The sequence below is a fragment of the Ipomoea nil genome, unplaced genomic scaffold (assembly GCF_001879475.1).
Source record: "Ipomoea nil cultivar Tokyo-kokei standard unplaced genomic scaffold, Asagao_1.1 scaffold0465, whole genome shotgun sequence".
Lineage (NCBI taxonomy): Eukaryota > Viridiplantae > Streptophyta > Magnoliopsida > Solanales > Convolvulaceae > Ipomoea > Ipomoea nil.
In genome coordinates, this window is record NW_017616893.1 from 2,029,535 (window position 1) to 2,044,024 (window position 14,490).

Sequence of the window (14,490 nt, forward strand, 5' to 3'; positions counted from 1 at the left end):
AAAATATTTTTTACATTGGAGAAAAATAAAGACAATATAACTAATGAAATTTTTTCTCTTAATTAATTTATTGATAATAATAATAATAATAATAATAATAATAATAATAATAATAATAATAATAATAATTATTATTATTATTATTATTATTATTATTAAAATGAGTTTAATTAGGTCACATTGTAATTATATAAATATGTAGGCACTAATCCCAAATCTAAACCTATTTAAAGTAGACCAAAACAACTCCAATTCATTTCTCTTCTTTCCAAAACCCTAGCGCCGCAACGGGTGAACCAACAACGACAACGGTGAAAATCAACAACAACATGGCAAAAAGTGGAAGGATTTTGAAAATCCTCGTAATCATAGCATGATTTTTAACAAAATCAACAACAATAGCAAAATCGAGAGCGCGATAGTTTTGAAACCGAATGATGACAAGAACTAAAGGCTAGCATTTCTCTCTCTTAATTTTAGTCATGATAGTGTGAGCATCTCATAAATGATATGGCAGTGATGAGGACGAAGACTTAAAACTTTGTGGTGTTGTTTTCTTAATTTCTTCAATTTTCTATAAAAAAAGAATATTGCAAGCAGAGAGGTTGGTCTGCTAGATGAGGAGAAGATTTAGGGGCAATTTTGACTTTGACATATTAAATGCAATTAGTTGTACGGAAATGCTGCCCTAACTAGCATTTTGGAAAATGATTGATAAATGTCAATTTTTAGTTGTTTGGTTTGGTCAAATACTTAAAATTAATCAAATCAACTGAAAAATAGTTGATCAACCATTTTTTAAGCACTCCCAATATCGTTGACTATATGATTAGAATCCATTAGAAACCATCGGTATCAGCATATGAATCATAACAAAGAAGAATAAGGCAAGGATAGGGAATACTTCAGCAGAAATCTAGACAACTTTGCGCTTATGATATGAGCACTGATAAGCCAATTAAAACTTTTTAGTGATTTTTAGTTTGTAATTTGGCGGGATAGACTGAAATTGAGGACAATCAAATAGTTGTGGGCCGAAATTTACAACATTGAATCGGTTTGGACAAAAATTGACAATTTTTAAATACGTGGATCCAAAATTAATAATACTTCAATAGTCATAGGTCTAAAAGTAACATTTTTTTTTTTCACAAAATGCGTCACTTTTGTTCATGTGACTATTGGGACATTATTAATTTCAGCCACGAATTTAAAAATTGTCAATTTCAGTCCAAACATATTCAATTTTGTAAATTTCAGTCCACAACTATTAAATTGTTGTATATTCACACGCCTATAAATACCCTCATCTTTTACAGAAGAAGGTAATGGATGGCCATTCTAAGTATTCTAGTGAGAGAAAGCTCAAAAACTTATCAAGTTTTTGCGACTAGTGAGAGAGATAAAAGGTTAAAGTTCAATCCAGATTCAAGAAGTCTTGAGTTGTTTCAACGTGCAAATTTCTATATTCAAGAAGCCAAGATTTCAAGTTGGAGAAAGAAGAAAACTCATTTAATTTCTTCGACCTTGTATTCTCTACATGGATAAGTAGAAAAAGGCGGAGTAAACTCGTTGAGTTGAAAAACCTGGTGGTGCAAGTTTGTGTACGGCTTTGTGTTCAAAGAGCAAACTTGGTAGTGAATTTTGTACTAAGGAGTTTTAGTGCAAACCTTCACGCGTTGTGAAGGGGAGTGGAGTTGGATTAGTTAACAACCGAACTACTAATATATATATATATATATATATATATCTTTACTTACTGTTTTATTATTGCATACATTTTACGCTCAAACCAGCCTAAGTTTTTAACAAGAAACAAACGTGCAAATAGAATTGAAAAGGGTTACAAATATTTTTCGTTGTGCATTAAAACTCTGAACTTGTGCTAGACTCATTCCGTAATCCTATCGGGACGAACACAAAAGTCTACATATTATTTGAATTGACATCTTTGTATCTATGGACTTTTACATAAAAATCCATACTTACATCTCTGTATCTATGAACATGAATGGATCAAGTTTATTAATAGAAGTGTAAATTTACTTCCTCACATGTACTTTGACAACTACAAAATTTGTATCTATGGACATGAATGTAACAAAACTCTCAAACTCTCAACAAAGCATTGAACGATGAGATGTTTTTCATGATTGCAAGTCACAAATTAACTCTAGTTGAGGTTGATGCTACTTATGTTAACCCCTTTTAGACAGAAACCATTTTCATCGGTCCAGGTCAGATTGTGATCCAAGACACTCTTGGGTAAATGCTCTTCCAATTCCTTATGAAGTTTCTATTAGAATTGTAGGCTTTATTGCCTGAAACGAGAGAAAGCACAACATAAGTGCCTTGATTTTTGTTTTAGGGATTTTAGATTTTATATGTATATTGTTAATTTTTAGATTAAGACAACTGTCGTCAAAATATACATTTATTTTAATTGAATTTTAGTGGCAGTTAAAAGAATTGCCGCTAAAATACACATTAAATTAAAATGAAATTAAAATATTTTCTAAGTTTCAGTACAAAATTAGTGGCGATTTCTATAACTTTCGCAAAATACTTATTTAGCGTCAGTTGTATATAACCGTCGCTAAGTATATGTTGTTAAAAAATCAATTTGTTGTAGTGTACATCAGCCCTCATTAATGATTGTAGGTGGCCTTATTTGGTAAAATAGGTAGCCTATCAGTCAATTTTGGTTTATTTGACCACTATTAATTGTTTAACTTGGTTAAAAAATCAATATAAGTGTTTGGTTAATTAGCTATCTTTAACTCTAAAAAAACTAAAATTCAAAAAGTTGCTTAAAGCAACTTTTTCAATTAGTTTTTTGAGAAAAGAAATTATACCAAACAATTATCAGCTAACAACTAATTTACCAAACACATTTCTACAATCAGCTAATGTTATCAACTAGTTATATCTTTTAATTAACCCAATCAGCTAACAGTTAACAGCCATTTACTAAACAGAGCCGGTATCTTAGACTGCGATTTGGGAACGACTTTTTTGGATCACCTGCCCGATTCCATGCGGGACTTGTTGGTTGCTAATGCCCACGGTGCCATTACTCGCAAAGTGTGGTAACGCGGTTTTCCAATTGTTATGTTGTGGAATCGTGTCCACCTTGTAAAGTGGACACGATTTTATGTTCATAATTACTGAATTATATGTTCATAATTATAAATTTATATATTTATAATTTTTGAACTTCATATTCATAATTATTGAACTCTATATTTACAATTATAGAACTCTATGTTCATAATTATTGAACTATATGTTCATAACTATAAAGCTATATATTCATAATTTTTGAACTTCATATTTACAATTATTGAATCTCTATATTCATAATTACAAAACTATATGTTCATAATTATGTTTACAACTCTATGTTCATAACTATAGAACTATATGTTCATAATTTTTAAATTATATATTCATAATTATGAACAGTTTTAGAACCGTGTCCACCTTACAGTTCCACAGCATAATTTGCCGCAGTTTTCCCGTTTCTCTCGTGGGTCCTTTCTCACCAAAAAAAAAAAAAAAAAAGGAGTGTGTAGAATGACAAATTATTGTGTGGACCATGAATATCAGGTACATTTTTAATATATTAAAAGTACATTATTTTTGTACTGAAGGTACATTATATAAAATAATGTACTCTTAATATATTAAAAATGTACTTTCAAAAAATGTACATTACATACATAAATAATATACTCTTAGTATATTAAAAATATATTTTTTATTTGTGGTTCACATAATTGTGTGGAGCATGGTCCATGTAATAATGGTAAGTGTAGAATTATTACGCAAATGCAAAACTGCAGAAAGCCCGGCCCACGGGAAACATGAGACAGTGGGGTAAATTACGTTGTGCATCCGTATGCACCATGCATGGTGCATACGGATGCAAAAACGACGTCGTTTTATTAAAAGCGCGCATCTCCCCTTAAAAAAAAAATTAGGTTCGATTTCCAGCAACAACATATGAACTAAAATTTCAGAACCGATGAACTAAAATTTCAGAATTGATGAACTATAATTCCATAATCGATGAACTATAATTCCATAATCGATGAACTAAAATTTTCCCAGAATCTAATCTATGAACTAAAAATTCCAGAATGAATGAACTAAAATTCCAGAATCTATGAACTAAAATTTCAGAATCGATGAACTACAATTCCAGAATCGATGAACTACAATTTCAGAATCGATGAACTATAATTCCAGAATCAATGAACTAAAATTCCATAATCTATGAACTAAAATTCTATAATCTATGAACTAAAATTCCAGAATAAATGAACAACATAATGTTGTTGCTGGGAATCAAACCTGATTTTTCTTTTTTTTAAGGAAAGACGCGCGTTTTTAATAAAACGACGTCCGCATAACTACTCAGACAGTGGTATTTTGACTGTCAAATGCTTAGCTTAGCTTGGATGAAAAGAAATGATATGATAGAAAATTAGAAATAGAGAAAAGAAGACAAAGACGCAACTTGAGACTTTCTTCCACTAAAAAAGAGACGACTTGGAGTCAACTCCACCATATGCTCTATATAATATACGAAGCTTCTCGATCTCCACATTCCTTACTAGTTAAACCTCATTCCAATGTCATGATGACAGTGATTGCAGATTTTTCACAATATCTAAAAAAAATTGAATCACTATTGTGAACTTGATGTTGATGAATTTAATAACATAACAATTTTTTTAATTTTTTTTGGCAAAAATATAACGGTAACAATCAAACGCGTAATCATATAATAAGTACGAGAATTATACTCCACTCACTCGATCAAATCTTTCATGATAATTATATTGTTCTTTGTTCTTAATTACAGTTAAAGACAAGTGATATACATCTTTAGTTTATAACTTACCTAAGTCACGTCTAATATCAAAAGAAAATCTTGTTACATAATTTATAATTATACGACAAATATAGCACAGATATTATTATAAACTTAATAAATAGGTCATAAACTCAAGTTACATGAATAGCTTAATACTTATATTTCATATTAATTTAAGTTGAAATGAACCGACATGCAAATGAAATGAAAATAAAAGTTGTTTGACCATGTGTATTTAGTGGATGTGCACCTAACATCATATATATATATATATATATATATATATATATATATATAGATAGATATATATTGAGTTGACAGCTATGTCCATAAATATGCCATTTGTACACCTCTCCTTCCACTAATCTCCATCTCCACAACTCACGTCTAAAACTATAATTATTAATTACTATTATTAGAAAAACAAAAACAAAAAAAAAAATACTATTATTAATACATTTGGAAATTGCTCAATCTATCTTCTCTATTTTCTTGATCTCCCTCTCCCAAATAATCAAAGCTTAGCTTCCAATTTTCTCGAAGAAAACGAAAAAAGGGATAGCAAACTAACATGTCGGGTGGAATCGGGCCATGCAGTGACATACATCTCCAGAAGGAGAAGGAGGAGCAGACGGCGGCGGTGACGGAAGTAGCAGGGAAGCCGGCGCGGCGGGGATTTTTGAGCTTACGGCAGCTGAACGTGTTGGCGGTGATGATGGTGCTGTCGGCCAGCGGCATGGTGAGCATGGAAGATTTGGGGTTTGTGGTGTTCTCAATCATCTACTTGTATTTCATCTCCAAGGCGGCGTTTCCGCAGACCACTCCGCCGTGGACTGGTTCCGTGTTTGGCCAAAATAACCGGACCCTCCGCCTCTATATGTTGACTTCGGCGGTCATCGGCTTGCTTCTCCCCGTAGCCTATATTTTTGAAGGTACGCCTGCCTTTTTACTTACTAGATGGAGTTATTGTTAAAACCCAATAATCCGTCTATCAGTCAATTTTAACTTATTTGATCTGTTTGACTTGATTAAATAAACAATATGAGTATTTGATTAATTAATTTTTTGTAACAGCTTATTTTTCTCAGTTAATTTACAGAACACTTTTCTGCAATCAGTTAATATTATCAACTTGTTAAATTCATTAACCCAATCAGCTAATAACTATTTAATGTTTGCAGGTATTGTTGAAGGGGACAAGGAGGGCATTAAGGCAGCAGTTCCGCACTTGTTTCTATTGGGCAGCCAGGTGTTCATGGAAGGGGTGGCGTCCACAGAGCGGTTCTCATTGCCGGTCCGGGTTTTCGTGCCGGTTTTCTACAACGCCAAGAGGATTTTCACCCTGGCTGAGTGGCTGAGAAGTGAGATATCCAAGGAGAGTAGTGGGCGGAGGTTGTACGTTGGGAGAGGTCTGGCGGTTGCCAATATGGCGTTTTGGTGCTTTAACTTGTTTGGGTTCTTGGTGCCGGTTTACCTCCCTAAGGCCTTCAAGATTTACTATTCCAACCACAAGCATAATAATTAAGGACTAATTATATTATTATTACTAGTTGTCACTCATTTGTTTTATCCTAACCAATGTTATTTTGTTCTGTTTTTTGTGTGTGTTCTGTGAAAGATAGTTAAATACAGTTATACAGGGTAGAAAAAAGAAACTCATTTTCCATTTTTAAGAAAAGAAAAGATCAGGGGTCTTGGTGCCAAATTGCTCTTTCATATGGAGAGGTTGTGAATTTGAGCTTCAGTTGAGTTGATGCGTTATTAACTCGTGTCAGATATTCTATATACGAAGAATGGCTCATAATTTTTAAAATTTACATAATTGGTCCACAAATATTATTTTTTTAAGCACAAAATGAAATTTTCATCAATTTTTCACTGAAACCCTACCCCTACCCCTACTATTAAGTATATCTATTATCTATTATTCCGTAGCATTTTTTGTGACTATCTTCTTGTGAACTATTATCTAAAGATCGAGTATATATTAAGTCTGCTATTATGGGATATAATATGAACTCAATAACTTAAAAGAAGCAAGAAGCAAGAACAATATGAAATGTAAATTAAAAAGAAACAAAAATATAAATAAGCCATTTAACTATTTAAGAAATAACAATTAAATCACTCATTTCGAATAAGCTCGCTCTAAATAAATTAATACAACACTGAAAATATAAATGAAAACGTACACTAATAAAGGTAATGGTAAACAACATCAGAGTATAAACACTTTTGGTAAAACGTTGAAAAGGGTGGGTGTGCTTGAAAGTCTAAACTGCAGGAGGGAAATAATGTAATTAGTTGACCATTGCATTGCCACAAACAATTCCTTTTTCTTTGGAAAGTTAAGTTATTTGTACCCACCAACCAGTCCCAGGTTTAGAACTCCATTTTCAGAATTCATAAACTGGGCAAAGAGTATCACAACATGGCAGTGGCAGAATTGCTCACCTTCATATACACAATAGTAATGCATTATCCACCTTGGCATGCATCATATCGATTCTCCGGTCTTCAACCCAGCTTATCTTAGAACATTTCGATCTTCCACCACCATTGTCTGCTTGTTTGCTTGCTTCTTCTCGACAAAAACCTTTGCTACTTTGCCTTGGAGAAGCCGAGAGAGCACCTAATTTGAACATCTTTTTAGAGAACTGCTTCCATTCATAGACGATATTGGTAAAAATTTCCTCTCTTGACCCAAGCATAGAAGCTCCTGCTTTCTCTCTGGCCAATTAGAGTTCAGCCTTCGAGCAAAATCCTCAACCTCCCTGTACCATCCAACAACAATCAAATTTAGAACTCAAGTTTACATCAATAGGTTAGTGTTGAGATTGTGAGATAAATCCGTCAAGGTGGAGATTTGTTGAATTGTCTTTTCTCCTAAAGGGCATATTCGCCAAGGTGGAGATTGTGAAAGCCAGCTAATCTGTTGTCTACAGGAGTGAAACTGTTCTTTTACAAATAGTGATCGTGATGGTGATACAACCAAACATCTATCCCTATACAATAGGTCTGACCCAATTGGCTCAACTACACACAATTTCCTACTCTCCCCATCCTTGATTGCAATCTATCGTGGCTCACACTTTTTTTAAAATTTTTTTTCCTTTCCATCTAATGCAAGCCTTTCAAAACTTGAAAGGCTTGCAAGTCTGATTTGCAGCTCTTTGGTAGCTTTTAGCATGGATTTTTTGACTTTTTCCCTTTTATAATAAGTTTCAATGTTATGATATTATTATTATTATACTTGAAGATGATTTGGAATTTCAAGGATGCAGAGAAAAGTGTTGAATTGCAAATGTTATAATATGGCAGAAGGGAATTGAAAGGGTAAAGATAGCCTTACAAATCATAAGTTAACAGATGAGATGTACTCAACACCTAAAATGCCAAGATGAAAAACAAATAAATGTAAACAAAACCATCATACCTATCGATTTCCTCCTCCCTTGCAGGGTCAAATTCATCATCGATGTCACCATCATCAAGTTCAAGCTTAGGTGTAAATATAACCGTCCCGGAGTCATGTGGATTAGAAGTTCTTCTTGAAGGAGGCCTGCGATCAATGTCTCTATTCAACTGGTTGGGAGGGAGACAATTATCCTGAAGTATCAAGAGACCTGTGATATATCACCAGGCAGAACAAAAGCAGAAGATAACAGTACGCGCGCGCACACATAAAATAAAAATAAAATAAAAAAATTGTTTTGGGTCAACCTTATTGCCACCAGGCTCATTGTTTGAAGAACTTGTAGCTTGATCTTTTCTCCGGCGATTTTTCTTTTTATTCTTAGAAGTACGTACATCTGAATATGGCGGGAAAAAAAAGGACATCATTATTTTGAATCTGTTAAAAGAGTCCACATTGAAAATATAAGAGATAACATATGGGTTTTATAAGACCATTGGTTAGACTAGCTAATTGATTGGATTCAATCTTTTAGTGTGATTTGGCCCATGTACATTATACCCTAATTGAGTGACCTTGCCAATCTTAGATTATAACATGGTATCAGGCCTGTTTGGTGCACAAAAGCTCTGACAAATCAAGAAATTCCAGTATGAAAACTATGTGAATATGTGTTTCTTAAGGTTACCTCCATCTCCATCTCCACCATTTATGAATGACAAAAGATCATCAACCGACCGTTCATCCACCACCTGCTCTTCTTCTACCTCAACATTCTGAAAATATGGGCAACCTTTAATACTAAAGTATCACTTTAAAAAAAGAATATCAATATTCAAGGTATGTGAATAGAGAAACACTTTTATTATGATAGGAAAAAATAATAGCGCAACTGAATAGGCTCAAGAACTCCATGTTCAAACACCTTTGACTTCTGTTTTTCTTTTAATTGTTTCCTTTTTCTTGCATAAAGTCGATTCAACAGTCGAATACGTAGATCATCAGTCTCATTTCTTAAGGGCTCCAACTTCTCCTCCTGCCAAAAATCACAAAAGTATAATGAATACCCAAAATATGGTGGAGGGGTCTATAAATATAGAGTTGTAATGAATCATACCTCTGTTAGATCGTCAGGTAAATGGAATATTTCACGAATTTCTTCTGGAGTTTTTCCTTCGATCATTCGAGCAAGTGCACGACTGGTAAGATCAACCAAAGGCCTCAATTGGAGGCTGTCAGCAGCAGATGTTAATTCGCATAGTTTTTTGGTATCCAACCGGACAAACTTCTCGTCAAAAGCCTTGCGTTCCTAAGTACACACACAGTCACATACATCGATCAAGTTAAAACTCCACACCTCCAATAGCCTCTTACACGTACAACACAAAAACGACATGATGCATAGTTACAGCAGATAACTAACGCTTTGAATATGCTATCATCATGATCACGTCTTTTTTCTTTCACTCTTTCTATTGCGTAGGAAGTGGGGGTTTCATATACCGAGGATGCCAAGAACAGACCTTATTTGAATGACCTGGTACTTGATGGAACCGACAGTAGTCCAGTATTAAGCCCAAAATAGAAGGATTTACTCGTTGAGGAAGTGATATTGCATAATTTTTTGAGGAACCCATGCCAGTCTGGAGAACTTCTCTACATATCATAGGACAAAACATAGCAACCTCTTCCTCTACTTGTTGAATTGAACCATCAGCAGTTTGAAGCCATATGTATGACATCATCTTGTCAAATAAAGAAATATTAAATTAAGCAAAGGAAACGTGGCATATACTTGAAGGAGAACAGACACAAAAATAGCAATACACTAAAGAACTGAAACTTGTTGAATTTGAAAGATCCAAAGGCCTAGCGGGTGGAGAATAACAACCACCCACCAGTTAGGCGTAAGTAGAGATGAAGAACCAAGAAATGAGAAAATGTATATAATACTGAAAGATTACAATACATTACTATAATTCTATGTTTCTAATGAAGAAACATATTTCTAATGAAGAAACATAGTACATATATATACAGACATTAATTTAAGCCCCTATTCATAAACAGACAAAACCATATAGACAGACATAACCCTTTGTTTTTCAACAAAACTCAAGAATTTCATTCCATAAACAGGGAACCATAAATTTGATTCTCATTCAACCATCACTGTGGTTAATAGTTCAACCATACAAATTAAGTGGAAAATCTATAAATACCATATCTTCAATCTCCAACTCCAACTCCCCCTCCCTCCCAAATTTTTAAAAAAAAAAGAGAAGTGTTTTAATGTCCTTGGAACCAGACTAAACATAGCATTTTTAGAATAAATATGATTTCCCATTCCTAAAAAATGCCTAAAATTGCAGTTTGATAATGAGATGTCATGTTGTGGGTATGAAATGCATCACAAAGTCTTTATGTTGCAATCAAATTATGCCGCAAGGGGTGGGCTTTGAATAGAAACACATGTTCTAATCCTTATGAAACTAAGCTAAACATACCACGCTTCTTTTTACATGCTTAAACCTGAAATAAAGCTCAAGAACATCTTGATATCAGATCAATTTGACAAAATAATAACACTTTCTTCCACTAATCTTTTTTGAGTAACTTGCACAAACTGCTAACTTTCAACTCTTTTGTTCAGTCTCCATTCAGTGCATTGCATTTTGTGTTGGGTGGATTGAATTAAATTTTAGGAATAAGGGTCAAATAGGCCATCGAACTGCACCTAATAATGCAATTAGGCCATCGAACTTTAAAAAGCAACAATTAGCTCCCTGAACTAACTAATTCTATTCAATTAGTCCAATTTGTAGGTTTTGGAGGTTATTAGCAGGTCACCCCTAATTTATAATATTTTTAAAAAATTATTATTTAAAATACTTATTTAAAATTAAAAAAAAAAAAAAAAAAAAAAAAAAAAAAAAGATACCGTCTGCCGGAGACGAAGAAACCTTCTTCGTCTCCGGCCATGGAGACGGAGTTAATTTCTTCGTCTCTGGCCGGAGACGAAGAAGGTTCCTTCGTCTCCGGCCAGAGACGAAGAAGTTAACTCCGTCTCCATTGCCGGAGACGAAGAAACTCTTCGTCTCCATGGCCGGAGACGAAGAGTCTCTTCGTCTCCGGCCATGGAGACGAAGACATTCTTCGTCTCCGGCCATGGAGACGAAGATATTCTTCGTCTCTGGCTGGAGACGAAGAATATCTTCGTCTCCAGCCAGAGACGAAGAAGATTTCTCCGTCTCCATGGCCGGAGACGAAGAAACCTTCTTCGTCTCCGGCGTGTCAATCTCTGTTTTTTTTTTTTTTTTTTTTTTTTTTTAATTTTAATTATTAATATTAAATAATTATTTTAAATAATAATTAATTTTTTTTTTGAAAAGAGGTAACCTGCTAACAACTTGGAAACCTACAAATTAGACTAATTGAATAGAATTTGTTAGTTCAGGGACCCAATTGTAGCTTTTTGAAGTTCGGTGGCCTAATTGCATTATTGAGTGCAGTTCGATGGCCTATTTGACCCTTATTCCTAAATTTTAAAACAAGTTCTATAAAATCAAACTCAACTAACTTAAATAATGCATTTTTCCCCTTGAGAATGGACCAAAAGCACCAATCAATTAATTAACTGCTAATAGGTGATTCTCCTTTTAGAAATTGAACAATTGTTTGAACTTGAGCTTAATGCTAAAAAATAATACTAATTCCTTGAGCTTCACATTTCACATTGTTGTTAATTTGTAAGGTCACAGATTACAAATACTTGAAATCAGAAGGTGGGCTCCATGACCAACTCAAGCCAGATTATCCATCTCAAAGCCAGCATATGTGGCATGATGTCGGGTTATCAAACTGCAACTTCATGTTGTGTTGCGTTTCAGACATGCTACATAATGTCTTATTTGGAAAATGTGATTTTATGTCTCATTCCTTGAATGTGAAAATGCATTATGGAACAATTTGGACATAATCACATCTCTCAGTAAATCACTCTTTTTTCAATTCAAGACGAAATTATCTTTGGGGGAAAAGACCATCATAAATACCTCGGGTTTAACAACTGCCATAAGGCCTTCTGACATTAGGCCAGACGAGAATGATTTGATTGGTCTTCGTAAAAGTGATCTACAGATGTGGCTCTGAACTTAAGCAACTGAAACTTTACTTTTAAAAAAAGTAAACCTCAAGGAGAAAGCAAAAACTCTTCACCAGGTGAACACTTCCAATTCCAATAGCACATCTATATACATGTTTTCAACAAACGAAATGAGAAGGAAGTCAGTTTTAGACATTCTCTTCAATGAAGAAAACATCCTACCTCAACAAATAAAATAAAATAAAATAAAATAAAATAAATAATGCAAACATGAATCAAGTTAAGTGCTGAACAACTAAAGTATCAATTAATTAAAAGCCACAGATATTAATGTTCTTCCTGATAAGCCAAATGGTTTAGAGCCAAAACATCTCAACGGTTGGTTTGGATAAAACATCTCCATTTCATACTTGTGTAACCCTTGAACTTTAAGCTTCAAAGGAAATAAAAAAACTTACACAACATTTTTGACTATTTCAGCTAAAACACAAGCTATAAGTAAAAATGGGGGCTCCTATTCTCTGTAGTCTGTACTATATTGTATATACATCTTTGTGCACATGTAGCCACGTAGGTATCTCCCCCATGCCCGCACGGACTTATCTCAGTGGTTTAGTAGGCAATATTTGGGAGAAGAGACCAAGGTTCGAAACTCAGCAGCGGCAGTGTGGGGATTATACCCAAAATGGGCAGATCCCTTGTACACACCGGCATTTGGCCATGTCCGCTGAGCCACTAAGTTACCGTGATTTACCTACTCTCACATGATCTGTCGGGCCGGGGCGTGGGGGTCCTTAGGGTTGGGGATTCAACCTTTTGGGAGAAGGTATCTCCACCAAAACAAAATAAAACAAAATAGGAATATATTTAATGCAACATGAAATAAAGAATTTGTGCCTATCATAAAAAATAAAATGATAAATTCTTTTCTAAACGAGTATTTCCTTTCCAGGCATAGAGCCCTCTGTGAACTATATTCTTGTTTCAATTTCGAAATAAGCTCTCTATGATGCAGTCATTTCAGACTTCAGTAAGGCAAGAACAGGATCATCTTCTAAATCAATTTTCGCAATTTTAGTTTTCTTGTCGATTTTCAATGTGAGTTCAAAGAAACTTTTTCATTTGTATCAATAATTAAATCAAATAAAAAGATCCAATTATCTACAAGGAGAAAAAGTGTCTGACCATCCGCCATGCTTTAATTACACTACATGATTTGGTTTTAACAAACTAATTACGCCAAACAAAAATCCATTCAAATTCTACTAGAACCCAATATTGAACTAAAGAAGCAGTTTTATTAGATTGAACGAACTAATTAGGCCAAAAATGCCATCCAAATCCAATAAATCCCCAAATTTTAACTGAAGAAACATGTCCAGTCAATTAAATAAACTAATTACACAGAAATGTGAGAAAAATCCAATATTTAGCTGTAGAAACAGTAATAAGTAACTAAGCAAACTAATTACACCAAAAATGCCAGGTAAATCAGAAAAAAAAAATCCCATCTTTGACTGTAGAAAAAATTGTAATAAATTAGAATTGGGAAGAGTAAATGCATTATTAAGATGAGAAAATGAAAATAATTGCATACCTGAAGCAAAAAAAATTGAATATTGAATATTGTGTAGTAAAGTGTGGAAAGAAAGGGCGGAGGAGATAGTGAAAATGAAGCTCTGTTTTCAGGTGTTACTGTAATCCGTTTTCTGCATTTCTGCAGCGCTGTTGGACCGGCACGTGATTTCAATTGGCACGTGGAGCAGGTTATGACCCACATCCATGTCCATCTCCTTCACAATATTGTCTACATAGGATATCCAAAAGACACCGTATTTATTTATTATAATTTTTTTTTTAAAAAAAAAAACTTTTTTTTAAATAAATTTTAAAAAATATCATTCATTTTTATTTATAACTTGTATTTTACTCGTGCAATACACATATCATGTATTAAAATAATAAATTTTTTTAAAAAATAAAACAATATTACAATTTATAATAATAGTAAGAGTAAATTTCAGCAAAGGTATATTGTCATTTAAAAAAACAACAACAATTTTGTGAATCATTTACTATAGTTGTAAA

General features: G+C 33.6%; 2 protein-coding genes across 4 annotated transcripts; one reads left to right on the forward strand and one right to left on the reverse strand.

Annotated features, from left to right (window-relative positions):
* Window positions 1-5,307: 5,307 nt before the first annotated feature.
* On the forward strand, window positions 5,308-6,475 carry LOC109173193. The gene is made up of 2 exons (XM_019322486.1): window positions 5,308-5,814; window positions 6,064-6,475. Exons 1-2 carry the CDS (start codon window positions 5,454-5,456, stop codon window positions 6,405-6,407), a joined length of 705 nt encoding a protein of 234 aa, XP_019178031.1. The 5' UTR covers window positions 5,308-5,453; the 3' UTR covers window positions 6,408-6,475.
* Window positions 6,476-7,036: 561 nt separating this feature from the next.
* LOC109173192 (SKP1-like protein 21) lies at window positions 7,037-14,122 on the reverse strand. Of its 3 annotated transcripts, none has more exons than XM_019322484.1 (9): window positions 14,000-14,122; window positions 12,353-12,546; window positions 9,821-10,042; window positions 9,415-9,606; window positions 9,223-9,333; window positions 8,986-9,073; window positions 8,606-8,694; window positions 8,319-8,491; window positions 7,037-7,656 (listed from the first exon to the last, which is right to left on the reverse strand). In XM_019322484.1, exons 2-9 carry the CDS (start codon window positions 12,386-12,388, stop codon window positions 7,515-7,517), a joined length of 1,053 nt encoding a protein of 350 aa, XP_019178029.1. In that variant the 5' UTR covers window positions 12,389-12,546; window positions 14,000-14,122; the 3' UTR covers window positions 7,037-7,514. The 3 variants fall into 3 exon arrangements, with proteins under 3 accessions (XP_019178029.1, XP_019178028.1, XP_019178027.1); XM_019322483.1 differs by having other exon boundaries at window positions 8,606-8,700; XM_019322482.1 differs by having other exon boundaries at window positions 8,606-8,703.
* Window positions 14,123-14,490: the final 368 nt, after the last annotated feature.

Excerpts from the sequence above, each read along its gene's own strand:
- LOC109173192 (XM_019322482.1), bottom strand. The coding sequence starts at position 12,388 with ATGTCAGAAGGCCTTATGGCAGTTGTTAAACCCGAG. Across the intron at positions 10,043-12,352 it reads TGGCAGTTGTTAAACCCGAG|ATGATGTCATACATATGGCT; the intron begins GTATTTATGATG and ends TTATTTGACAAG. Across the intron at positions 8,704-8,985 it reads TGGTGGAGATGGAGATGGAG|CATATTCAGATGTACGTACT; the intron begins GTAACCTTAAGA and ends TTTTTTTCCCGC.
- LOC109173193 (XM_019322486.1), top strand. The coding sequence starts at position 5,454 with ATGTCGGGTGGAATCGGGCCATGCAGTGACATACATCTCCAGAAGGAG. Across the intron at positions 5,815-6,063 it reads CGTAGCCTATATTTTTGAAG|GTATTGTTGAAGGGGACAAG; the intron begins GTACGCCTGCCT and ends TAATGTTTGCAG.